This window comes from Silurus aristotelis, assembly GCF_946808225.1.
Source record: "Silurus aristotelis genome assembly, chromosome: 18".
NCBI lineage: Eukaryota > Metazoa > Chordata > Actinopteri > Siluriformes > Siluridae > Silurus > Silurus aristotelis.
Genome location: NC_139591.1, coordinates 8071295 through 8097831, shown reverse-complemented (window position 1 = coordinate 8097831; position 26537 = coordinate 8071295). Strand labels below are relative to the sequence as shown.

Genomic DNA, 26537 nt, shown 5'->3' with positions numbered 1-26537 from the left:
ACTAAGAATTCTATCAAATTGTAGAGAGAACAATGATGTGACATACTTCATGAATGAAGTGGGAATAAAAATAGAACAGTGAACAAGAGGTTAATGTGTTCTTGCTCAACAGCAGCAAGAAACAAACATCAATCAATATTAACATTCTTACCGGGACACAGGGAGGGGCAGGGGGGCTCGGTATGTCAAATGCAGGGAGAGAAGACAGGCTGGTGCCCTTTTTCACAAGCTCTAACTGCTCTTCATACTGCCTCTACAAAACACACACACACACACACACACGTTACAAAGAAATACTGGTATTGAGCAAAATTTAGACTTGCCATGGAGCCTCGTCTTACACATGGTAATAAACAGACAATAAAACAACTAATCAATAATGACATCTATGAACGCAAAGGATCCGGAAATCCATGGGATAGTCTAGGATCAGTTATTTAGGTGCAGTGAGGTGCAAAATGTGGGCCCTTCTGCATCAAATAAGCAGAAAAATCTAAACAAAAGTACAATTTACAACTTTTGAATTGTTATAGACATAATAGCAGTCCAACCTCAGTTCTGATGATCTTCTCCTCAACTTCCTGTATGGATGATTTCCAGGCCTCAATGATTGAACTTAAGCTTGTAGGTGGGTACCTGTAGGCCAAAAAAAAAAAGATAAATAAATCCTAGATTTCAAATTAATATTTTAATATGTGCAAAATGCTTATATCAAGGTTTCAAATAATAAATAAATACAGCAGATGACAAATTTGATCAGTCTGATTGTTTTGTACTTGAAAGGATTTACTAAACTGAAAACACTCTCTACACCTTTACAGAACACATCTGGCTACTTAATGCTTTGGTCCTACATATTTGTGTGGTCTTACGTGTGCGATCTCTCAGTCAGGTGTTTTAGAATTGCTTTTCCTCCTGACAAGTACTTCCTCAAGCCTCGTAGCCCGTGCTCTCGTCTGTTTTTCAGGATGGACACCTGCGTGGCGAACAACGTATATTCTTTTTCTATTTTCATTTTGAATATTTGAACAAAGAAATTGCTTTAAGTCAATAGCGTTACGATGCTTACCTGTCCTGCGAGTGATCGACCGCTTGCTTTCGCACACAGATCATTATGTTTCTTTATTTCATCCTCCAAACTCATCTTCTCAGCTGCCCACTGGTTACTTCAGGATAAACAATATAAACACAGACATTAAAACCTTTCATCAGCACACTTCAGCTTTTTACTAAGGCACAAGCCACCATCTTTTAAAAGAAATCAAATAATGTATAACAGAAGTGGTCAAAGTACTTGCCTTTTTGCAAATAATTGCTCAAGTTCTTCCTGATACTCCATATTCTTCTCCTGGATAAGCTTGGAAAAACTGGTAAGTACATAAACAGATGTGGTAATGAAAACAGAGAACAAAGATCATAAACTTCATAGAAACCCATTGAAATGACAACCTCATGCATTTGCTGTGCCTATTATCTATTTTATATCATAATCTATGAATTTAATAGTAATGTAGAATTTTGTTTGTACAGTAGCTAGGTGGTTTATCATAAAGCCAATCCAAGTACTCTGACAGCTTTAATGTACCTCTTGAAACTATGACGAAGTATGTGTTCTAGCAATGACAAGTACATGAGGCTGAGTAGAAATCATGAAACAAGCAAACAATTATAATGCATAAAACTTAAAAGGCACATTAATGCACCCCATATTTAGCTGTTGTGAAGGTAATGTGGAGACACTGTGGAGTGTGTTGTACACTGTATTGTAATAGAAAACCTATCCTTTTGAATTAATAATAGGATGTTTAATTCCCTTATATAAAGTAATTTAAAACTTCAAAAATAGTGAGAAATGGAAAAAGTTGGAATATAGAAACTATGGACAGATTTGACATATTTGTCTGATTTATACATTTGTCTTTCTCCCCACCTAAATAGTGTTGTACTAATTTAATCTAATTTAACTTAGAATTCCCTTAAAAAAATAAAAATAAAACAAAGATTAACCTCATTTCCAAATGCATATAGGAGATATGCTTATATATATATATATATATATATATATATAAAGGAAGGAAGGAAGGAAGGAAGGAAGGAAGGAAGGAAGGAAGGACGGACGGACGGACTATTTGGGATTTGTTTCTCTCACCTGTCCTGAAAATCCACAAGCTCTTTGATTTCACCTTTCAAACTCTTCAGCATCTCTTGGTGGTCTCTCTTCTCCTGCTGATCTTTCCGTACCTCATCCTCAAGCTTTTGTTGGAACAAAGTCAACTCTTTGTTGGAAATCTAGACATGCATATGCGAAAAAAAAAAAAAAAAAAAGTAAAAAAAAACGTGTCCGCTGTAGAAGTTTGTAATAAAGCAAAAAGAAAGTGGAGTTTGATCTGTACCTCTATGTGGTGATTAATTTCCTTTACTTCATCATCAAGTACAGAATAAGACTCTTTTGTTTTGTTTTGTAAAGCGTTTAGGTTTTCCCTCATCATTTGAATGCGTTTTTCAAGTTTTATGTTGATTTTTTCTGTTTGTGTCATGTCTCCCTAAAAGCAGAAAGAGAGGTTTAAGAGGGAGGGAAAAAAACATATACATACATTTTATACACACACACACACACACACACACACACACACACACACACACACACACACACACACACACACACACACACACACACACACACACACACACACACACACACTTATACAATTAATAAATCATTAACATGGGGTAAAACTCACTCTGTTCTTTTCAAACTGTTCATATGGTTCTGTATTAATGGCAACATTATCTCTGGTATCCCTGTTACCTGAATGTGTCTAAATGAAGAGACGAACAAACCTTACATTTTGCAACTGATTGACATTTACCAAAGACATTTAAAAAATAATTTTAAAAAGATCTTACCTGAACAGAAACTGCCTTACTTTTAGGACTTGAGTCTTCATTAAAATTAATATAACTAGCATCAGAGCTGAAAGCCTCTAATAGTGGGACATTTACAAAGTCATCATGATATTGTGATTCTTGTACACCAAGTTTTACAGTTCCAGGCTCAACATGTGGCCCAAATCCATAACTAAAATCCGGAGAAACCATAACATAAGGATTTGGGAGATCAGGACAAGTTGCAAGGTCATAAGATTCACAATCAACTAGACTCAAATGGTTAGACTGGGGCAGAAATTCTTTGGCTGAGGGATTAAGATGGCAGGATCCTTTAGCTTTTGAAATGTCCATGCTGCAATTATTAAAGGGAAAGTTGTCTGATATAGACGCGTCTTCATCCATATTGTGCTGAAAGCACACCGAGTGTGACGTTAATCCAACAGAGTTGTTAAACATTACAAATCGAAGAGAGCCTCGCAAGAAATGTTTGAGTCCCCCAGCAGCTTCAATCTTTTGCTGTGCTTCAGGTGGAAAGTGCTGCAGCTCACCCACAAGCAGGGGGTCTGACACCTCAAGAGGGCCATGCTCCTCCAGAATCTGTGCAAAGTAGCTAAGAATGCGAGAGAAAACAAGAGAAAGAGAATGTGATACAACATAAAGAAAAATCTTTATAAACAGAACTGTTGGATTGTTTTTGGACTCTCTCCCCCATACTCTTATGTATACTTAGTTCAAGTCTTTAGTTATAATAGCACACCACTGTAGATGAGCAAAACCAATCTATATTTAGAATTAATATACATTTCACTCTAGCTGACTTCCAGAAAGATAATAAATACATGTCTGTGCAAAAGTGGGCAAATCATAAATTCATTAGCTTGTTGCAAAAATGAAATTCATATTAAATGCTTAGTTTGTTAGAAACATGATTTAATATAGACTAGGAAAAATAAGTTAATGGTTGGATCCCTGGCAACGTAACGTTTATTTTTTTTCCTCGACATTACACAAAATTCCTATTTCAGTCTGGATATAATTTTTTTTCAAAATAATGTGAGGTCATGTCACTAAACAGACAGGTATATAAGCAGCTAGTGATTTTTTTAACACTGCTAAAATGTAAATAACTGCTCAAGACATATAGTAGTGATGATTAAAAACTTAAAATTACTCACTCATATAAAGTCTCTTGAGTTGGGTCTGGGTCATTGTCTATAAATCTCTTATAGTGGTTAAAGTATCTTGAATTGACATACTGCCCCTCGAACTCTGCAACCTGCTCCCTTAAATATACTGGAACACTAAAGGGATCAGCACTATCCAGCAGCACTCTAGAGATAAAAATTCACGTGAGTGATTAATGTCAATTCCTGTAATTAATTTATAAGCAATAATTAATGAATATGCAAGTAAACAAATATTACAGTGAATCTTCTTCAGTGAAGAAATCCTCCTCTTCGTCTCTTTTTATCCCCGATAGAAGTAAGACAGACTTAAAAAAAAAAATAAATAAATAAATACAATCCTTAAATAAACAACAACAGTTTATCTAGTTCATTCTTGATTTATGTACAACTCCTTACCTTTGGTTCTTTCTGCTTCTTTTTCCGATTTTTGTTTTTACTCTTATAAACAGAACTCTAAAATAAAAAATTTTAGCATTTCAATATATATATATTTTTTTACAACATAAGAAGAGCAAATAAAGCAAATATATAAATAATTAGCATGCATTTGTGTTTGACCATTTTTATTATGAAAATAAATAATTAAATAAATAATTTAAAAAATACATATTTTAAAGAGAAAAATGATCTTAAACCTTCAACACAGCGCACATTTATTTACGATATCCTTTCTTTACTCAGATATAAAAAAATAAATAAATATTAAATCAAGCATCAAAATCCCGTATGTATGATGCACACATCCGACAATTAAAACCATCCGTGTGGAAACATAGCAAAAGTTCCTGATGATTTACAACACCAAAATTACTAAATATTTTGTCTTAATGCTCTATGTTGAGTTTGGTTTTACTAATAATAAACAAACATTTGCATAAAGCATCTATATTTGTCTATGTTGATTAAAGTATTAAAAACTTGAAAGGAATTAGTAGCAATTAATCAAAAATTACCTCATGACAATCACATGATTAAATATTGTAATTGACTGACAGCCCTATAATATATAATATATACACACACACACTTATGAAACAATACTTACTAAGTGGTCATCTTTTTCTGTCTTCTTTAATACTAAACATATTGAATCTAAAAAAATAATAAAAAAAAAAATTAAAGAAATCTTAAATCAAAAGCATTTTAGAGAAATTTCTGAACAATTTCTTATGTATATATTTCCTACCCATTTCAAAATAATCATCAAGGATAGTAAGGCAGGAGGGGTAGTGCCCTCGGTATTCCTCTAGAGTCCAAATAAAGAGGCGCTTGTCCTGTGGTGTTGCTTGTCTCAGGTACTCTACTACAGTGAAGTCCTTATTATGAAATATATCACGTAGTGGGGGAAACTCCAACAGGGAAGAAAAATCCAGTTTTTCTAGCTCATCACTAAACTGACTAATAAATTTCTCTGCTGCTTTTAGACCTGTGGTCAAGACAAAGTCAATGTAAAGAACAAAGCACATATAAATCCTAGAGTGTATTTACACCAAAATCATCAACAACCCTTTAGAAGGTACAGTTCAGAATTGTAAACACATCAAAGCAATTATTGTATGAAAAAAATATCTAGTTTTATTTGATTTAATTTACAGACTGGTTCTATACAGGCATAATGTACGAACGTGCTTTTTACCAGCATTGTTAAGTTGTTGAGCCCATTCATGAACTTTAGGCTTGACATCTTGGCAGCTGCTGAGATCATGAAGAAAAAGTCTGGCCCAAACCCTGTTCTTTCTCTCCAGTAGCAGATCCACTATCTTCCTGAGAACTTTTGGTTCTACACAATCTTTTAATATGTTCTCATGTCCCTTGTCCTCATCCAACTTTATCCATGGTCTCAGAGACTCTTGCATATTAGAAAAATTGTGTCTCTCATCATTAAAAAGATCTCGGTTTTTATCAATTTGGTGTAAAACACGATCTCCGTATACAACACAATCCTTGAACGATGCTAGAAGATAAAAAATAAGCGTTAGTTTAGACAGATTCCATAATTCCCCAAGTAATTTCCAAAGGCTAAAAATGTTTATTATTCAGTCTACTAAGCTTAGTATAAAACAAATGTATTTGAATTGGTCAATGCCTTTGTCCGTTTCTTTTTCAGTTTCATCTTCTATTTTTAAATTGTTCATCTCATTTTGTGTTAAGGATATAGCCATCCTCCTCTCTTGTTTCCGCCGGAGCTTTCGTTCCTCTTTAGATTTCAATTTCTTTAGACTGCAAACAGGTGAAAAAAGGCAATAGTCACCATAACTACAGAGGCCTAGATATAGCAGAAATACAATCATATAGTTGGAAATAAAAACTTGATTTGTTCTATGCCTCTACAATATTATCTTATTATACATTTGGGAAATATTCACAATTTACCTTGTACATTTCTGTTTGACTCTCACCCCAGGAATTTTGCTCTTAGAAATAGGTGATTTAAACTAAACAGCAAAGGAGCAAAGGATTCATTAGAACTTGATGGAATATATGACACTCAATGCATTATGAGTTTTAAGTTACAAACCCACCTCACACTTAATAAGACCAGTTGAGTCAAATATTACTATGTGACAGATTGTACCAGTACAGTCAGGAGTAAAACACAAATTCTGCAGAAAATCCTAGAAAAAAAGAAACAACAACAAAAAGAAAAACTCAGCACTCTTGAGGAGCAAAGTAAAGTGATCCACATGCTATATTGATCTCAACCCATCTACTTACCTTTTCACTCTTATCCGAAAATGAAGCAGATTTGAACTTTTTCCAACAATTCATATGATACTCCACCTTGCACCTCTGACAGCATGATAAACGAATGAAGCCCTGTGGCAACCAAATATCAAATTCCCAATGTTACAGTCTCACTCAATTAAATGCAATTGAAAAAGCATGTGGATTAAGAGAGGTGTCTAAAGTAAATCATCAATGTTGGACAAATATTTAATTAGAATGACTGTCAATATGACTTAGACTTGAATCTACAAAAAAATCTGAATAGTCCAGAGACAAAATCTACTCTGTGCCTGGACTAATGGTTTGGCAACCCTGGATAATACAGTTTAGGTATTTTATTCCATCTCACCAACTCATCTATAGTTAAAATTATGATTTTTCCATGAATCAAACACTTTATGCAATAAAATGTATAGAGTGCTTTACCTTAAAGTCTGGATCGGTGAAATAGATAATGGCTTGTCCCAGGCAATGCCGACAAACTGCATCCGGCTTAGGTGGGAATTTGCAGGTCTCAATATACCACTCAAGTCTCTCCTTTAAAAAGTTTAAATCAAATAAAATAACATTTTATTTGTCACTTACACATACATACAGAGTACGACATGCAGTTAAATGCTTTGTACGACTGTCCGGCATGAGGGAATAGGAAGGGAGAAATAAAACAAGGAAACAAAAAACAAAGAAAAAAGAAGGCAGATAAATAAAGACAATAAACTATGTAAAATATAAAATATATAAAAGATAAAGATATATATATATATATATATATATATATATATATATATATATATATAGAAAAAATTGTATATACAGGGTATGCTTATGGATACAAGGTATGCTAATGTACAGTAAACAGTAATCACATAAGGTGGTTGATGCGATTGTCCTTAAAGTGAACGTGTGCGGAGGGGGGTGGTATAAAGTGAACGTGTGCGGTGTGGTACAAAATGTGCACTGTGCTGTGCAAGTCCGAAAAGATCATCATTATATATACATTTATATTTATGAACACACACACACACACACACACACACACACACACACACACACACACACACACACACACACACACACACACACACAGTAATGGCAAAGCCTCAAATCAAACACAATCACACATTAAACTCACCTTTAAATAATCAAGACAGGTTTCTTTAACAGTAACTTTAGTGGTGGGCCAGGTCAATTTTCCTGGCATGATCTGCCTCTGAACCATCAAAATAGCTTTCCAAAATTCATCTTTGGCATTGCTAAATCTGTAAAAAGATCGATAATAAAGCAAAAGTAGATTATGCAAAGTAAATAACATTTTCTCTTCTGCCTTAAACACCACACTGCATACTTACTTATTCTCCTTCAGAAACACCTTTCCTAAACCATAATGAACCAAAGACTGGAATGTTCTGTTTGCTGAAGTGCTTAGTTTCTCAAACTGCCGCTGAGCTTCAGCCAACTCCTTTAAACAAAAACCAAAACCAACAAAAAAATGTAAGACATTTAAATCAATGTTACATGATTTATTATAAAACTAGGTGTTTTCTGTTACCTCAGGTTGCCCAATTTCTATCAGAGCTGCTGCATAACCGTAGACCAACAAAGTTCTGTCCAGTTCAGATACACCGAGATCCTGCATGGAAACAAAAAAAAACAAAAGAAACGAACAAAAAATAAAAACAGGAATTTTAGAATGCAACTAGAGAGGGGATTTAAAAAAAATATACAATTCTTAGCTTTTCCATGATGTAAATAATATATGATGATCCTTCAATACAGCTTATCTTTAATATCTTGAGTATCCAGTTTATTTGCTGATTTCTTTTTGCCCTTTGAGAGTGGCTTTGCCAATGCAAAAGTGTGATTTTATGTCCGTCAAATTCTGTGATGTTTAGCATTTTGAATGAAGTTGATCTTATTAGCAAGTTCCAGTGAATTAAACTCATACAACATGTGCATGTAATGTTTAAGCATGTCTAACACAAACCAGGTGTAATAGACCTTTTTCACGGCGGTCATTTTGACATGAAATATTCAGACAAATACAGGAATCATTAGCAATGATGTTAAATGCTTGCCACTTTAGCCTATAGAAACACTCTCATAAAAATATTTGTATGGAAATATTCGAGTAGTGACTTTCTGAAGCTGTGAGTTTCCACCACAATAGTGACTGCAAAACATTTAGAGAGCCATATTTTATAGTATATATATTCATATTGAATTTAGGCATTCAATCGTCTACCAAATGAGGTTTTTCAGACCTCAACACCAAAAACTTATATATCCAGTTAAGTAGAATAATACTAGTCACATTATTGTCAGGAAATTCACTGCTCCACTTTGATGATATCTTTGCTCAAACACAATGGCTAAAGTCAGGAATCAGGAAGTTTGATCAGGTGTGTTTGAGCAGGCAAACAGAGCTGTACACCCTCAGATAGCATTTCTGAAAATCACATTACAATAGCCGTCCATTACCAGAGTATAGTAAAACCCTATTGTACAAGCAACTAATAGTACGAGCAAACACACCCTGCCGGTTCTCCGCTGTCGGCTGAGGGTAGCATCAGTCGCTCAGTCGCTCTCATTGTTCAGTGCAGCAAAAACGTAACATTTTTTAGTGTTATATTTTTATTTCACTAAAAATCTTAAAAAATGTCTCCCAAGAAAATCAGTGATGGTGCTGCAAAAACGAAAGTAAATAGAATTACCATTGAAACCAAGAAGAAAATAGTGGAAAAGTACGAGCGTGGTGCGCGTCTCACACTCGCAATCAAACACTTCCACATGAGTAAGTTTTAAATAATGTTTACATTACGGTAATTTGCGGTGTATTTGTTTGTTAAAATAGGCTACAAATACTTTTTAAGTGCAGAAAAAAGCGAAAACCGATTAAATCATTATTCATTCTTATGGAGAAAACTAGTTCAAAAATACGAGCAAATGGACCCACGAGCAATTTTCACGAACGAATTATGCTCTTCCAATGGCGTTTTACTGTACACAATATACATTTGCATTAATCCGATTCGATTTTTACTACTACTATACACTTCCAGTTCCAGCGGTCACAAAGATTGAATTATAATTCACCACCGTTTTTTTTACTTGGACCACTTTTGATAGATTCTGAGCACAGCAGAACGGGAACAGCCCACAAGACCTGCAGTTTTTAGAGATGCTCTCCAGTTGTCTAGCAATCAGAATTTGGCCCTCGTCAGACTCACTCAAATCCTTACGCTTGCCAGTTTTTCCTGTTTCTAACACATCAACTTTGAGAACAAACTGTTCACTTGCTTCCTAATATATCCCACTCACTAACAGGTGCCATGATGAAGAGATAATCAGTGTTATTCACTCACTGGTCATATTATTATAATGTCATAATGAAATGCCTGGTTGGTGTTTTTGTTCAAATTAATTGATGAGAGAAGCTTTGTTTAAAAAGGGACTCAGTCAGTATGTCAATCAGAACGAATAAACTCAATTAAGCAGTTAACATCTGAAGTCTGAAGGACACTAGTTTTTATCTAGCTGTTTTTTTTTTTTTTTACACTGTCAATTATTTCAATACGTCTGACAAGACTAAAAGCTGCATTTAAACACTATATCGACTAAACAGAAATCTATATAATAATGACAGTACAACATGACAGGACAACTTGATCTACCCTGCCATATGTGTATATGGATTTCTTTATGGCATCCATCTTACCTTGGTCCCAGTGGTCCCCAGAATCCTGAGAGCCTCAGAGAATGACTGCTCTGCGTTGCGGCACCGTTGGTCACTGAGAGCCGTATGAGCGTCTCGTACTGCAGCACAAAACTGCGTCTTACCGCACACTTCACTGCTACTGCTGATGCTCTGGGGCTTTAGGAATAACACATTATACGATCAGCACCATTTGATCAGCACACAAACATTGTCAAATATGATAAAAGCATAACAACTTATGTCAATCTATATTTGTGTTTTGTCTTGTCCGGTGTAAATTTGTGTTGATCTATGTAGCACTCTGGTCATGGAGGACCACCATTTCATTACACTATATATACACACCAACTGAAGATGGTAAACATATGACCAAAAAAAAAGCCACTTGAACTGAACCAAAATTTCTCTTGGATTTGCCAAAGTTTTTATAATACTGCAAATATCATTCGCATCATTAATCACTCGTAAATTAGCAGGGGCACGCCCAGCATAGCTCGTTTGCATTATGGGATTTTCACAAATCTCCAACGAAAGTTTAAACAAAAGTGAAAGTCAAAAGGATCAGCAGCACACTAGCAAGTAATAGCACTAGCAGGCTTCATTCTTTATTGAATACCTGCTCTTATTTGCGTTCGTTTGCGAACCTGTTTTCTATATTTATTTTCTTTTGCTATACTTTCGTTATTTTTTTCATGTCTTTAATTACTTTAAATATTAAACAAATTTATCTTAAATGTTTCCTAAACATTTGTTTTAAAACATTTGGCCCATTAAACACACCTGCTTCCCCCACACATTCCACATACTGTCATCACTTGTTTGAATATAGAATGAGCTACATGTTATAAACATGTTATATTATGTGCTACATGCTGCTTTTGATCCTTTTTTTTTTTTTACATTTAAAAAAAAAATAATGAAGATTGAAGAAAAATGACAATTTTGTCAGTGGCTGTGAAAAGTCTGGTCATTTGAATCTTTGACATCACAACCCTGGATTGTACTTAGTCTATTCTTTTTTTGATTGGTGTTTTAACTTTGCATTTGTTGATTTTAATCATCCACTAATCTAAGCATTAAACTTAATGGAAGGTGTTCGGATGGGGTTTATTAAAACTGGCTTTATAAAGAACATTTAGGCATTTTGTTTTCCATATCAAAGATCAATTTTTGGTAAACTAATATGTCAAGACAAGAAGGATAATGTATTGAAAATTTGAATGTCGAGTGACAAAGCACCCTATTGCAATCTGAAGGCTTTCCAAATCTTGCATGAAACCACAATGACAAAGATATTTCATGCAAATGTACAGTGAAAGAAAGTCAGATCATGTACTTTTTCCGCTGCAGGTGGCTGTTTATTCTTTACAGACTGCTTCTCCGGAATGCCCGACACTGCTTTTTTCATTTTCCTGTCCCCCATGTCGCTACAAGTCGAGCAGAGAGAGAGAGACAGACAGAGCATATACATGACATACATAAAAATGGACAAATTATTTAATTACACAAACAAAAATTAAATGTGATTGCACAGTCTTGTGGTTACATTCAGGTTGACCCAAATTCATTATTTATTTAAATGCATTAATGCTAAAAAATGTGACACTCCTAGAGAAGAGAAAACTCTGCATATTTTGTCTATATTGTGGCAAATCTTTGCCTGAGATACCATTAAGAATAGTTTTTCCCTGCAGTGTTCGTATTTTACTTCTATTTGCATGTGGTACATACGCCCATTCTACCAGTTTAGTCTCAATGCTCAGATTTGAGTACTTTAATCCATGCCATATGCACTTTTTCATGCACTATGTTGACCTAATGTACACTGTTCTGCCAATCTGCCCCATGTGCCCCATGTGCACTATTTGCACTTTGCATTTAAAGATACATAAGAGGCTGAAGGAAACCCTACAAGGAAGTGGTCACTGGTTAATTACTGGTTAAGATTTCTGGTTAAGATATTGGTCTTCTGATCAAAAGTTGAGGAGCTCAAATCTCAGCAACAGCAAGCTGAATTTTGGGCCCTCGAGCAAGGCCCTTAACCCTTTAACTGCAACAAATGATGTTTTTGTACTCCTAAATTGATCTGGATACGTTTTTCTGCCTTAAATAAAATACCTTGAATAAAACGGAATATCTGGGTTTTTATTTTTTATTTAGTCAAATTCCATTGGTATCCATGAACATAAATACTGCTATAAGCAGTGTTGGGCAGTAACGCGTTACCAGTAACGCTTTTGACAGTAACTAATACTGTAACGCGTTACTTAAAAAAATAAAGTAACTTCGTTACCGTAGTTACTCTAACCTGCTTACAGCAGCGACGCATTGTAGGATTGGTGGATGAACCACTGTATACATGTAGAAGACGCACTGTGGGCGTGTCTCCGTTTATTCGGGTCTGTGCGGCAGTAATGGCGAGTCGAGGCGAGAGCAAGATGAGTTTCTCAAAGTGGAAATATGCTCATTATTTCACTTTAGTTGATCATAAAGACAAAAACTTTTTAGTCAAATGTAAGCTCTGGCTTTCCGGTTAGAAGCTCGTATCTACTGCGATAAACAGCAACTCCAATCTGTCGAAGCTCCTCCAGAAACTCTATGCCTCTACGAAGCTAGAAGCTAGAAGCTAACCCGGTGGTCTGTTCTACATTGTTGATAGTTTTCATACTTCAGCTGTGAAAGGAATATTTTTAAGAGCTCAACACAACAGCTTTTATGATGCAGAAGCTACTTTAGTTTTTGATTGTGAATATATTATTCAGCTTGTTTTGTTATTTATTTCAGAAATCCTTTTGATATATTTAGTTTGTTCTGGTCTGACTTTAATAAAACAGTGTTTAAAAATTACTTTGTGTTTAAGTCAGTTTTGTGTTTGTATAGACCATAACGCATAAAAGGGCATTAATGGGAACATTAAAGAAGGTTCTTTAAAAAAGTAACTGAAAAAATGTTTTATCAGTAATGCATTACTTTTTGTTGTAAGTAATCAACAAAGTTTTGAATGAAGTAACGAGTAACTGTAACTAGTTACTATTTTTTAGTAATTAGCACAACACTGGCTATAAGGATATTTTAAAAAGTATAGTCATCTCTGTATGCCATGTATTTGTGTCTCCTTTATTCTTGGGTAAAGGGGCAATTAATAGAGCATCCTGTCCCAAAGACCTATTAGATCATGGCATTTAACCCGTTTTGACGCATACTCTGCATTCTGTGCTTTTGTTTCTCCCGATGTTTAAAATCTAGTTAACTTTTGGTTTCATTTCTAAGTGAAAATACACCAAATAGAAAAAAGGAGAGGCTACAACATGGTGAACACCCCAAGCTTTCCTCAGATGCATGCACCAAATTTTTTTTTTTATCTGTAATTTTTACATGAATTATTGCACTTAACTATATTGTTACCGAGTCGAAATAAATAATTAAATGGGGGGATTTTTATATTTTATATTATATATAAAATATTTTTTTTATTACTCTTTCCACCTTGATTAGAAACCGCATGCATGAAGAAGCATCTCACTACAGGGCAGATACCAACACAATAACAAAAAGCATAAGCTTCAGAAGCAAGAGAGATCCTTAACAACTAGTCTCTTTACTAAACTGAAATTGAAATATCCCCCGACAGCCTTGTAAAATACTTAAAATTAAAGTTATTTATTCATGTTTCTTTTGATAACCTTTAATGGAAGTAGGTTGTTCTAAAGTGAAGTGATTTCTGCCTTCGACACATTTCCCCAAAATATAGTATTTTTTATTTGTCTTAAAAAAGAAATTATTATTATATTATATTATATTATATATATATATATATATATATATATATATATATATATATATATATATATATATATATATATATATATATATATATATACACACACACACACATACATAGAATAGGAAATATGGAAAATGTTTGTAAAAGTAAAGAACTGCTCATAAAACAGAAATATATTCCTAGTCAATCTGACTAATATGGTAGACTCCAGTAAATGAGGGGGAGAGATAGAAAGAAAAAAAAAAGAAAAGATTTTATAATAATATATAGATAGCTATAAATGTTATGTAATAAAATGGAAATGTTTAAGTATTAAACATTAAATGGGTTCAAGAAAGCAAGTAATTTCAGCAAATTTTTAAGACTCTGAATAAAGACTCCTTTAAGGATAACATATAAAAAAAAAAAGCTTTTGCAACTTTTCAAGGTATTTACCATCAAGAGAGGAGAGAAAAAAAAGCAAAACTGTCCTAGATAGAAAAGGGACCTAGATATAGACAGCAAATGGTGTCAAGAAAATCTGTTGAAGTATACATTTATACGATAATGAAGCAGAAAAGTTGCTAAACCAAAGTGTTAAGAGTTCATACCACATATGAAACATTACACTATGTGAAGCGCTTACCACAGAGCTGAGCTTACTAATATAAATCCTGCCATCTAATTTCCTTCGAGTTAATAAGATAAAGATGCACTGCCCTGAAAAACCTATGAAGAATTAAGACTTCAGAAGTGTTGCTTGTTTTTTGTTTTTGTTTTTTTTAGAGAAAAGAAAGTGCGAAAGAAAGACAAAAGAGAGAGAGAAAAAAAGTGCCGGTTTAGCTCAAGTTACCTTTTAGGTTCTTTAAAGTTATCCTCGATTTGAGGGTCAGTCAAAGTCGTCCCTGAAAGCAGAAAGTTCAGTTTGTGAATCACAGCACACAATCACCGCGGGACAGAATGAGCATTCCCTCTGCGACACACAACAAAACTGGCAAGACCTGCAGAACGGCAGAACAGAAATTTGACAACACAAGCACGAGCGCGCCCGCTCCGTCTTAGCCTCTCCCCCTGGCACGCGCGCACACACGCACACACACACACACACACACACACACACACACACACACACACACACACACACACACACACACACACACACTTCTTCAGAAATAGAAACATAAAAACGCGTAATATGCACAGTCATTGTTGCTGCCTTTGAACTCCCAGTCGCTGAACACTTGTGGTGCAACATCGGTTATGCATTTGGTTCATCGCTTCCTCTTGAACCAGAGCGGATATGTGGCCTGACTGCAAGAGCAAACTTTGCTCAAATGGGTCACATGGCCTACACTCCCCTGCCAAACCAATTGACCTTTTCTATAATAACTCGATCTGTGCAAACTGCAAAGAGATTCCACTTCCTGTTTCGAAAATACACGCAATCCCAATCATCACACCTAAACAAATCGATGCAAACAGGATTGGAGCGATTCAAATTGTTTATTTGTGTTACTTCATAACCACTTGTGACACAGTCAAAAAAAATCTACATGCCTACAGTGGATATATGTCTACACCAATCTCACAAAGCAACAAGGGGTTTGTAAAGTAAAAAATATTTAAATAAAGTAAAATTATGTCAAAAAAATTTTCCTCTTTGTCATGAAATTCCAACATGACAACCACAAACATTGTAAAGGGGGAAAAATCTGGGTGCTTTCATGTAAGAGACTCGAGGTAGAAGGTGGCCGAAGTTCTGTTGCACCTGCGATACCCGGAAACGTTTATTCGCATAAACGTGCTTTGACTAATTATTCCTTTATTATGTTTATACTTTGCAAACAGGTTATTGCACTTATTTCTCATTAGTATTCACTTTCAAAATGAAAGGTTCTGACATGATGTATTTGTTTCTACATCGTAAAAACCTGGCAATTTTCTATTTTTTCAAATTTTTATTTTAACTCTGAACAAAATGTCATTTTAACACGCTTCGATGTTTCAGCACTTCTCGCGCACGCACACACACACACACACACACACACACACACACACACACACACACACACACACACACACACACACACACACACACACACACACACAGTACAGCCAAATTGTCATAAATCAGAAATACTGACAATTTATCACATGGACATTCATATTAAATTCTAATGGTTTCTCAGATAACATTCATTATAGAATTCGGATTTTGGGATAACTTTTATGAGTGTACAAGCTTTGGCACAGAGCCCTATACACAATAAATATTTTGTGTTCAACCAAATCAACAAAAAAAACATTATATGTACATATATATACATACACACACGCGCACACACACAAATACATATAAATACATATACATACATATATATCTATATCGTTTTTTTTTGTTGACTAAGTACAAATTTTATCCATGATAGTTAAACAGTTAAAAGTTACGTTTTTACTTGGTCAACAAAAAAAAAAAAAAAAAAAAACGGGGCAAATTTTTCTGTAGTTATTAATTATATATACACATACATATATAATAACCAAGAGTTATGTATGTGTGTGTGTGTGTGTGTGTGTAACTTATGTGTGATCAAGTGTGTAGCAGGTCATTAGTCCCTGGCTGACTTTTATATGGTGATTTGCTTGAACACAAAACATTTATTGTGTGTAGAGCTCTGTGCCAAACCTAACTATAAAACTATAGTTTTATAGTTTATAACAAACTATAGTTTGTTAACTATAAAATTAAACAAACAACTAAATATTAGTAAACTACTGTGGGTTATATTGTTTCAGTTATTTATTTGGGGTCTAAACAAAATCCACTTTACACATTCTTCTGGTGGTGTCTCAAAAACCCGATGAATGAAACATGATTTCGCAAGTCTGGTTTCTATGCAGTTTTCTTCTTGACCTGTTAATGCATGACTGAAACGTGACTCATACAGAAATGTAGTGCATTTGTCCTGCCTGTACACCTGGTACGTTCTAGAAGCTACTGTGAATCAACTTGAATGTACAAGTAATTTAATTATTACATTTCTTTGTCAGGAAAACAAAAATGTTATAGATAATTTTTTTTGTTACAACTTACTATTATGTAATACCAACTTACTATTGGTATTATGACGACTTATGTCTATTTGGAAGAGTAAATATTTTATTTCTTTCTAAACAAAGGTTTTAGTTTTTCATGAGAGATATCTTATACTATTTATTCAGTACAAACCTGAATATTATAAATGCACAAAAACCATAGAAGAAAAAGTGGAAGAATACTAAAGCAAATGTAACTCACCTGATGGTTCCTCCTGCTTTGTGTCTTCTGCTTTCTGCTATTAAAGAATATGAACAATTCGATAGTTACTCGATAGACACACCTTTAAAGTAGACCATTTGTAAATTTATTTAGATGACTTTTATGACAGACAGACAGACAGACAGACAGACAGACAGACAGACAGACAGATAGATAGATATAGATGTATAAGGGGATGTGAGGACAAAAATAAAATTTCTTAAATCAACTGGCATTAACACCAGTTAAACACACTTTAAAGAGTTGATCAGATTTTTTATTATTTATTATATTTTTTATTATTATTATTCTTTGAAAAGGCTGCAAACACCAAGATTGCAACATTTTGGCTAAAGAATTCTCACTCTTTTACATTCCTCACTGCAGGGGAAAAAATAAAAAGTTTTTGTCGAATATTAATGACTCATAAAGTCTTGGTTGATCTATGCTAGACTGTCCCAGTAAAATAAAGGTTATGGACCAAAACATTTACCTTTAGCAAAGCCCAAGTAAGAAATATTGTGATCACAATGTCCAATAGTTCATCATGAACATGAACATTAAGTAATTTAAGCTCTCAGCTTTATATGTGGGAATGTATGGGTAATTTTAGATTGGCAGTTAATCCAACAGGCTAAACTTGGTTAAAATATTTGCCGAATTGAACTGAAAAACCTCCAGAGAAAAGGGAATTAGTGGTGCAGCAGAAACCAAAAAACCTGTTCCAGCATGGCAGTGCCCCTGTGCACACCGTGAGCTCCATGATGATTATGGTTCACATGCTTTGGAGAGGAAGATCTTGAGTGGTCTGCTATAGAGCTCTGAACTCATCCCTACTGAACACCTTTGGGATGAATTGGAACGCTGACTGCACCCCAGACCTCCACACCTACATCAGTACCTGCCTTTCATAATAATATCTATAAGCACACTCCAATATCTAGTGGAACATCTTCCCAGAAGAATAGAGGGAATTATAAGAGCAAATTGAGACTAAATGTAGAATGCAGTGCTGAAGAATCACATGACCCAATACTTTTATCAATATTTATTGATTTTTGAAGATTTATATTAATGTTGCTTTCCCCTAATGATTTCTAGTTACCGACAGTGAGGGAAATAATTGAATTATATATTTTTGTCCTCTTACCTTATTTTCTGCAGAATCAGAGTTATGGGCTGCCTCTGGAGCTTTATCTGGATCAACATGTTCGGACGTGGGATCGATTCCACATGATGTCTCGGGTCTACCAGAAATCAAACACTATTCAGACACAAATAAATGCATTTCTTACTGTATATTAAAAATGAAACAAAATAATACCTTTTACTGGATCCTTTCTTAGCCTCCGTTTTCTTCTGTTTTCCTTCAGCTTGAAAAAAAAAATGTAAATAATACATTGAGAGAGAATAAAATGATTTGCATATTTTCTTCGTTTATTATGCGTTTTATTATTACTACTTAATTATTATTGTAGTTATGGAGTTCATGCTTAACTTCAGTGAAGGTTTTAAATATCTGCCCTTACTTCTACTCTCACAAATCTCCATCATGAAGCGACTGTACTGCTGCTGGAGGTCTCTCATTCCCTCAGGATCCGCAGTGCAATAGCTCTGAGCTGTAATGTTGGATTCCACTGCTTTGTCTTTAGCTCCATAAAAGAATAAGGCATCACAGAAACGATAGTGGCCCTGGAACATAGAGGACAAACGTGGAAAAACTGGCCAGGAAGTAAAACTTGAGAAGTGGAGGAAGGCTGAAAAGCTTTATGATCAGGGTGAAATAGCTGAAGAGGTTTACCTTTGCCCAGTCACGCTGCAGTAGAATAGCTCGCTTCCCATCGGCCATTGCTTTCCTGAAAAAGATTTTTATAAGGCGAACAATATAATACCGATAAATAACATTATTTAAATGCATTAAAAATGATTCGGTAAAACTTACAGGTATTTTTCACAACGAATAAAGCAGAGTGCTCGGTTGCCATACAATATGTGGTTGTTGGGACTGAAACATAAACATGCAAGATTGAAATACAGGCCATAATTTCTGCTTGTATGTATAAGTCAGAGTATTGGGGACTTACTGGTATTTAATGGCCTTCGTGTACCATTTCAATGCAACATCATACTTTCTCTTCTGAAATTGATCGTTCCCTTTGTTTTTCATTTCTTCACTTTTCTGCGGAAACGAACGGAGAGCGAAGGATGTGTAGCTAAATGTAGTTAAGACTCAGCAAGTAAACAGATTCTTACGCTGCTGAATTCTTACCTGTAAACACCATGGCTCTGGATCCAAAGATAGCTCCTTAAACATCCTATTTTTGCTACAAGACATAACTTGTATGAAACGAGAATCTGAGGGGAAAAAATAAAAGGCATTTTCCAGCAAAATCTCTTACCTTTTTTTGATATGTTTTTAATGGAGTTTAAAGTTGAAGATTAAAGTTTTAGCATAAAGGTCGAGCTACAGCGCAAGCTGAATGTGACAGGATTGAAGATCAAATCACAGCTTAGAGTCAAAGAGAGCAAAACTTGGTGTGCTGTCTGGAAGTTAGGGGTGGTACACTCTTTCTCCCCAATCAGTAACAGCAAAACAAGTCAAGCTTGAGCATCTGTGAGCCATTGCTCAGGACTCACACTAAAATCATTCATTTACAGCATATACAGTGGGATGACTTACACTCGGAAAACACAAATTCTAGAACTTGGAGGCGTATTTGCTTTGAGCCTAGTTGAAGAATTTTACGACTGAGACCTGGAGGACCAGATTCACTTAACCAGCTGACTGCCTTCATAAGACCTTCATCCTCCTATGGAAAGAAAGAGAAAGAGGTTTATTATAATTATTTATATATATATATATATATATATATATATATATATATATATATATATATATATATATATATATATATATATATATATATATTTCTGCACATGGGACAGGGCGACTGCACTGTATTAAGGAGAGGATGACTGGGGCCATGTATTGCGAGATTTTGGGGAACAACCTCCTTCCCTCAGTTAGAGCATTGAAGATGGGTCGAGGCTGGGTCTTCCAACATGACAATGACCAGAAGCACACAGCCAGGATAACCAAGGAGTGGCTCTGTAAGAAGCATATCAAGGTTCTGGCGTGGCCTAGCCAGTCCCAGACCTAAACCCAATAGAGAATCTTTGGAGGGAGCTCAAACTCCGTGTTTCTCAGCGACAGGCCAGAAACCTGACTGATCTAGAGAAGATCTGTGTGGAGGAGTGGGCCAACATCCCTCCTGCAGTGTGTGCAAACCTGGTGAAAAACTACAGGAAACGTTTGACCTCGTAATTGCAAATAAAGGCTACTGTACCAAATATTAACATTGACTTTCTCAGGTGTTCAAATACTTATTTGCAGCTGTATCATACAAATAAATAGTTACAAAATCATACATTGTGATTTCTGGATTTTCTTTTTTAGATTATGTCTCTCACAGTGGACATGCACCTACGATGACAATTTCAAACCCCTCCATGATTTCTAAGTGGGAGAACTTGCAAAATAGCAGGGTGTTCAAATACTTATTTTTCTCACTGTATACACACACACACACTTTTTTTTTTTTTTAAGCCAAGGTTTCTACAAAATCACTCCAGAAGTAACGAGCATCTTCTTATTAACATACATAAAGACAATTGAATCGTCCTATAAAAGTGAGGCTATAATCTTTCAGATTGTGTGGAGAGCTGAAGGACTTACCATTCTCAGAGACACGCTTATCATTATCAACTCTCTTGCTCTCCTCTCAGGATCAGTGCCTGCCAGCTATAAAGACAAATAAAAATACTAGATACAAACACTGCATGGACACCTTCATGAGATGTGTTATAAAACATTTTCAAACCATACAAAAGGCAAAAACCTCAATACATACGTTTTTTTCCACAGTGTCAAGGATGAGCTCCAAGATTTCGATTTTTTGCAGCTTTTTCAAACTCAAATCATTTGAAACACTATAAATGAAAGAAAATAAAAGGTTGTATCAAAGATTAAGGCCTTATATATATATATATATATATATATATATATATATATATATATATATATATATACATACAGAGGGTACGGAAAGTATTCAGACCCCCTTAAATTTTTCACTCTTTGTTATATTGCAGCCATTTGCTAAAATCATTTAAGTTCATTCTTCTTCCTCATGAATGTACACACAGCTCCCCATACTGACAGAAAAACACAGAATTGTTGACATTGTTGCAGATTTATTAAAAAAGAAAAACTGAAATATCACATGGTCCTAAGTATTCAGACCTTTGCTGTGACACTCATATATTTAACTCAGGTGCTTTCCATTTCTTCCGATCATCCTTGAGATGGTTCCACACCTTCATTTGAGTCCAGCTGTGTTTGATTATACTGATTGGACTTGATTAGGAAAGCCACACACCTGTCTATATAAGACCTTCCAGATCACAATGCATGTCAGAGCAAATGAGAATCATGAGGTCAAAGGAACTGCCTGAAGAGCTCAGAGACAGAATTGTGGCAAGGCACAGATCTGGCCAAGGTTACAAAAAGATTTCTGCTGCACTTAAGGTTCCTAAGAGCACAGTGGCCTCCGTAATCCTCAAATGGAAGATGTTTGGGACGACCAGAACCCTTCCTAGAGCTGGCCGTCCGGCCAAACTGAGCTATCGGGGGAGAAGAGCCTTGGTGAGAGAGGTAAAGAAGCACCCAAAGATCACTGTGGCTGAGCTCCAGAGATGCAGTCAGGAGATGGGAGAAAGTTGTAGAAAGTCAACCATCACTGCAGCCCTCCACCAGTCGGGGCTTTATGGCAGAGTGGCCCGACGGAAGCCTCTCCTCAGTGTAAGACACATGAAAGCCCGCATGGAGTTTGCTAAAAAAACACCTGAAGGACTCCAAGATGGTGAGAAATAGGATTCTCTGGTCTGATGAGACCAAAATAGAACTTTTTGGCCTTAATTCTAAGCGGTATGTGTGGAGAAAACCAGGCACTGCTCATCACCTGTCTAATACAGTCCCAACAGTGAAGCATGGTGGTGGCAGCATCATGCTGTGGGGGTGTTTTTCAGCTGCAGGGACAGGACGACTGGTTGCAATCGAGGGAAAGATGAATGCGGCCAAGTACAGGGATATCCTGGACAAAAACCTTCTCCAGAGTGCTCTGGACCTCAGACTGGGCCGAAGGTTTACCTTCCAACAAGACAATGACCCTAAGCACACAGCTAAAATAATGAAGGAGTGGCTTCACAACAACTCCGTGACTGTTCTTGAATGGCCCAGCCAGAGCCCTGACTTAAACCCAATTGAGCATCTCTGGAGAGACCTAAAAATGGCTGTCCACCAACGTTTACCATCCAACCTGACAGAACTGGAGAGGACCTGCAAGGAGGAATGGCAGAGGATCCCCAAATCCAGGTGTGAAAGACTTGTTGCATCTTTCCCAAAAAGACTCCTGGCTGTATTAGATCAAAAGGGGGCTTCTACTAAATACTGAGCAAAGGGTCTGAATACTTAGGACCATGTGATATTTCAGTTTTTCTTTTTTAATAAATCTGCAACAACGTCAACAATTCTGTGTTTTTCTGTCAGTATGGGGTGCTGTGTGTACATTCATGAGGAAGAAGAATGAACCTAAATGATTTTAGCAAATGGCTGCAATATAACAAAGAGTGAAAAATTTAAGGGGGTCTGAATACTTTCCGTACCCACTGTATATATATATATATATATATATATATATATATATATATATATATATATATATATAAATATTACATGCTTACAGATATACATTTTTATCTTCCTTTTGTTTAAACGCAACAAACCAGGTCATTTACCATATTTGCTTTGACCAAACAAATATCACTGTACAGTTGTTAAATTTTATTTTTATTGAAAAAAACCCTTAGCATAAATAACAGCTTTACACATGCTCGACATGCAGTCAATTCGATTCAGCCAAGCATTCGGCTGAAATGCTTTGCCATGCCTTTTGTAAAACTTGCCAAAGATGTTCTTCTCTACTTAGAGATTTGTTTCTGACCTTGCGATTCAGTTCATTCCAGAGCAGTTCAATAGGATTTAGGTGCGGTGACTGGGCAGGCCAGTCTATGATAGACAACACTCCAGCTGACTGATTGCTCTGTAAATAACACTTGGACGTACACTGGAGTTTATTGTTTAGTCGTATGGTAAAGTTGGTTCTGATTGGTGGGTGGGTGCATCTGTAGGTCACTTTATTCATCCCAATGGAAAATTTACAAGTATAGAATGGTAGCCATGTTGGTTCAGGTTTATTTTCACCTAGAATAAGTCTCTAGCCTTCCCTGCTTTAAAACAACCCCAAACCGTTAAGCTTCCACCTCAATGTTTGACTGTGGGAGTGAGGTATTCTGCTGAAATCTTCTCCCCTGTTCTTTGTCTCACACAAGTTCTTCTGTTAGAGCCAAAAATGTCGACTTGGACTCTGTCTACTGAACTTTCTTGCCGTCATTCAATGTCCAATTCTTGTGTGTTTTTGCCTTTGACCTAGGTTTGTTGCATATAAACAAAACGAATATTCTTGTGTCTCAAAACAATAAAAGACTAAGTGTTTCCAAACAGTTGATACACACACAAAAAAAAAAAACCAATAGGAAAAAGGTCAGTTAATTTGAGTGTAATTAATGCAAAGACTGTTGAATGTCCTCTCCATTTTTTTTTTTTCTAGGGCAACAAAAGCAATACAGAGTTTATGAATGCAACACAACACGTGATAGACTTGATTCTCACCATAATTTACTTTTGGAAAGTTTTTCTTGTGAGCGAATCGTTAAGCATATTTATTTGACCCTCATTAAAAAAAAAAAAAAAAAAGACTTGCTCTCAAATTCTAGTGTGTTCTGTGGTGGCTGTGGCATTAAGAAAGACTTGTTTTTTAAAAAAATATTGTGGAAAAATAAGCCAAAAAAATAGCACATTTTTTAATCAACCTTTTGCCCTCAAGCATTTATTTTTATTTATTTATTATTATTTATTTATTTTACAGCTTTTGAGGTGTCCCTTGACCATTTCAGTAGTGTGTTAAAAATATTGATCAATATTTATAGCTTTGTCAAGCTACACTGGAATGCGCAATTATCAACAATTATCACAACTAATTATCCAAAACGATTAGACAAACTTGGATTTGCTATTTGATCTCGAATGTAGTAAGTGACGTACAAAAAACAGACCCCTGGTCACCATAAATGACGGTAGCGTCCGATTCACAGAATCAGCATCCACATTAAACCGCTCAGTGAGCCTTGTGCCCTGTAGATGGAGACCTGATCATCCTGTAGTTTCCACTTCCATTAGGTTTCTATTAGATTATGTTTCATCAGAGAATAGGGATAGAAAAGAGCAAAGACGAAGACACCTCTTTCTAAAGGGACAAGTGGATGCAAACTATGGCGTCGAAATGCAAAGTGTTCCACGAAGCACAAACAGATCTGCTGATGGAAATTTTTAGTCCTCTGTATACAAATGTGTTAGTATTAAGACGAGCCTCACACTAGTTCTCCTAACACACATTCCTATGTTGTCTGTGCAGTGTCTATAGGAATGTCTTTGTCTGAACTCACACATCTCTGGAAACTATGTCTTATTACCCAATCAGGAACAGTTTTAACTCCGGTTTAGTCCAGAGAATTTATACTTGTCAGTTTCCAGCATTAAACCGAAAAAGAACGTATGTGTCACTCTGTGTGCTTTGCGATTCTTTCCTGAGCAAAAAAAGAAATCATGATCGCATCGTAGATCGCATAGAAAGCCTCTCCTACACCTCTAAAACTATTTTTTTGTTTGAACACGATAAAAATCTAACAGTGTTTTTCACTTGCATTGAAACCTCTTCATTTAGACTGTTTAAGAAAAAGCCACGATCACCATGTCACAAAACTTCCAAACGTATAATTAGCTCTTACAATGATTCAAATTTGGCGGGAATTTTGTTATAATACAATGTTTGTTTTGGGTTTTTTTTGAAATTCTATTTATACCTCAAATAGATTTGCATCACTTTCTGACTACCTGCATACACAGATGTCTTTTGTAAACCAATTCAATTGTATAAGTTGTATAAAGCAGTTGTTAAATATAAAAGAAACAGTACTGAATGTGATAAAGGGAAGTTCATAATGAGCATCCTGGTCTTTATCATACAAAATGGAAGAGATTGAGATTTGACTATCGAACCCCAGGGCTATTGATTTCCCTTGTTTCCTTCTTTTAGCTCAATACCACCTTTATTTTCCAAGCCCTTACTCATTATTACGTACATTACCTGCTTGTTTATTCTTATTTATTATATCTCACAGCACAATTTAGGTGCCTTTCTTCATTATTAAAACACCCAAAAATTGTTTTATTGAAATGTTGTGTAATATACTGTTGAAATCTACAATAAGGAAAGTTAATACAAAGAATTGAGACACACCTGTATATCAACATCAGCCTGTAAGAATTAAGGATTAGTGAAATGCTTTTTTCAAAAAGAGTATTGCTCAATAAGAATGTGATGGGTGTTGTTACAGTGGTGACTCCTCTGTATATCGCACAAACAAAACTCACTTGGAATCCAAGAAGCCCATATCTACAGCCCAGGCTGTAGTGTTGTGATTATCCTGTTGCCGGTACAAAATGTGCCACCAGAACGTCGTGATATGCATCAAGTGTCCCGCCTCTCTTCTCAGCTCAGGTTTTATTCGACTCCATCTCTCGTACAAATCGTCTAGACAATTCAAAGGAAACGTTTGCTTTTAAATCCAAAAGCATTTCAGCTTTTCCAAGCAAAGCAAACAGCTGCTGTGAAATGGTGATATCTTACCAGATTGGTCCATGTGAATCAACGGAAACATTCCATGATTAACCTACATGGTGAATAGATTAATCACAAGGACATCATTATTTCTAGTACA

At 35.5% G+C, this 26537-nt stretch overlaps 1 protein-coding gene across 2 annotated transcripts in view; it reads right to left on the bottom strand.

The window, feature by feature from the left end:
* Window positions 1–26537, bottom strand: part of ttc3 (tetratricopeptide repeat domain 3) — a 35087-nt gene that overhangs the window by 7222 nt on the left and 1328 nt on the right. The window contains exons 3-41 of one of the 2 annotated variants that reach the window (XM_083569006.1): window positions 26447–26489; window positions 26191–26350; window positions 21491–21569; window positions 21316–21381; window positions 20260–20389; window positions 19849–19934; window positions 19664–19758; window positions 19522–19584; window positions 19381–19435; window positions 19109–19271; window positions 18904–18952; window positions 18730–18826; window positions 17580–17616; window positions 15135–15186; window positions 11855–11945; window positions 10519–10674; window positions 8353–8433; window positions 8153–8262; window positions 7936–8062; window positions 7230–7340; window positions 6792–6893; window positions 6599–6691; window positions 6450–6511; window positions 6163–6296; window positions 5713–6030; window positions 5263–5502; window positions 5122–5168; window positions 4473–4529; window positions 4314–4381; window positions 4065–4220; window positions 2908–3499; window positions 2742–2819; window positions 2394–2543; window positions 2150–2289; window positions 1299–1367; window positions 1070–1166; window positions 873–976; window positions 552–636; window positions 152–253 (exon numbers count right to left, since the gene is read on the bottom strand). In XM_083569006.1, the coding sequence (XP_083425132.1) occupies window positions 152–253; window positions 552–636; window positions 873–976; window positions 1070–1166; window positions 1299–1367; window positions 2150–2289; window positions 2394–2543; window positions 2742–2819; window positions 2908–3499; window positions 4065–4220; window positions 4314–4381; window positions 4473–4529; window positions 5122–5168; window positions 5263–5502; window positions 5713–6030; window positions 6163–6296; window positions 6450–6511; window positions 6599–6691; window positions 6792–6893; window positions 7230–7340; window positions 7936–8062; window positions 8153–8262; window positions 8353–8433; window positions 10519–10674; window positions 11855–11945; window positions 15135–15186; window positions 17580–17616; window positions 18730–18826; window positions 18904–18952; window positions 19109–19271; window positions 19381–19435; window positions 19522–19584; window positions 19664–19758; window positions 19849–19934; window positions 20260–20389; window positions 21316–21381; window positions 21491–21569; window positions 26191–26350; window positions 26447–26489 (4545 nt within the window). The remainder of the gene's footprint in view (window positions 1–151; window positions 254–551; window positions 637–872; window positions 977–1069; window positions 1167–1298; window positions 1368–2149; window positions 2290–2393; window positions 2544–2741; window positions 2820–2907; window positions 3500–4064; window positions 4221–4313; window positions 4382–4472; window positions 4530–5121; window positions 5169–5262; window positions 5503–5712; window positions 6031–6162; window positions 6297–6449; window positions 6512–6598; window positions 6692–6791; window positions 6894–7229; window positions 7341–7935; window positions 8063–8152; window positions 8263–8352; window positions 8434–10518; window positions 10675–11854; window positions 11946–15134; window positions 15187–17579; window positions 17617–18729; window positions 18827–18903; window positions 18953–19108; window positions 19272–19380; window positions 19436–19521; window positions 19585–19663; window positions 19759–19848; window positions 19935–20259; window positions 20390–21315; window positions 21382–21490; window positions 21570–26190; window positions 26351–26446; window positions 26490–26537) is intronic. The other variant, XM_083569007.1, reaches the window with a different exon arrangement.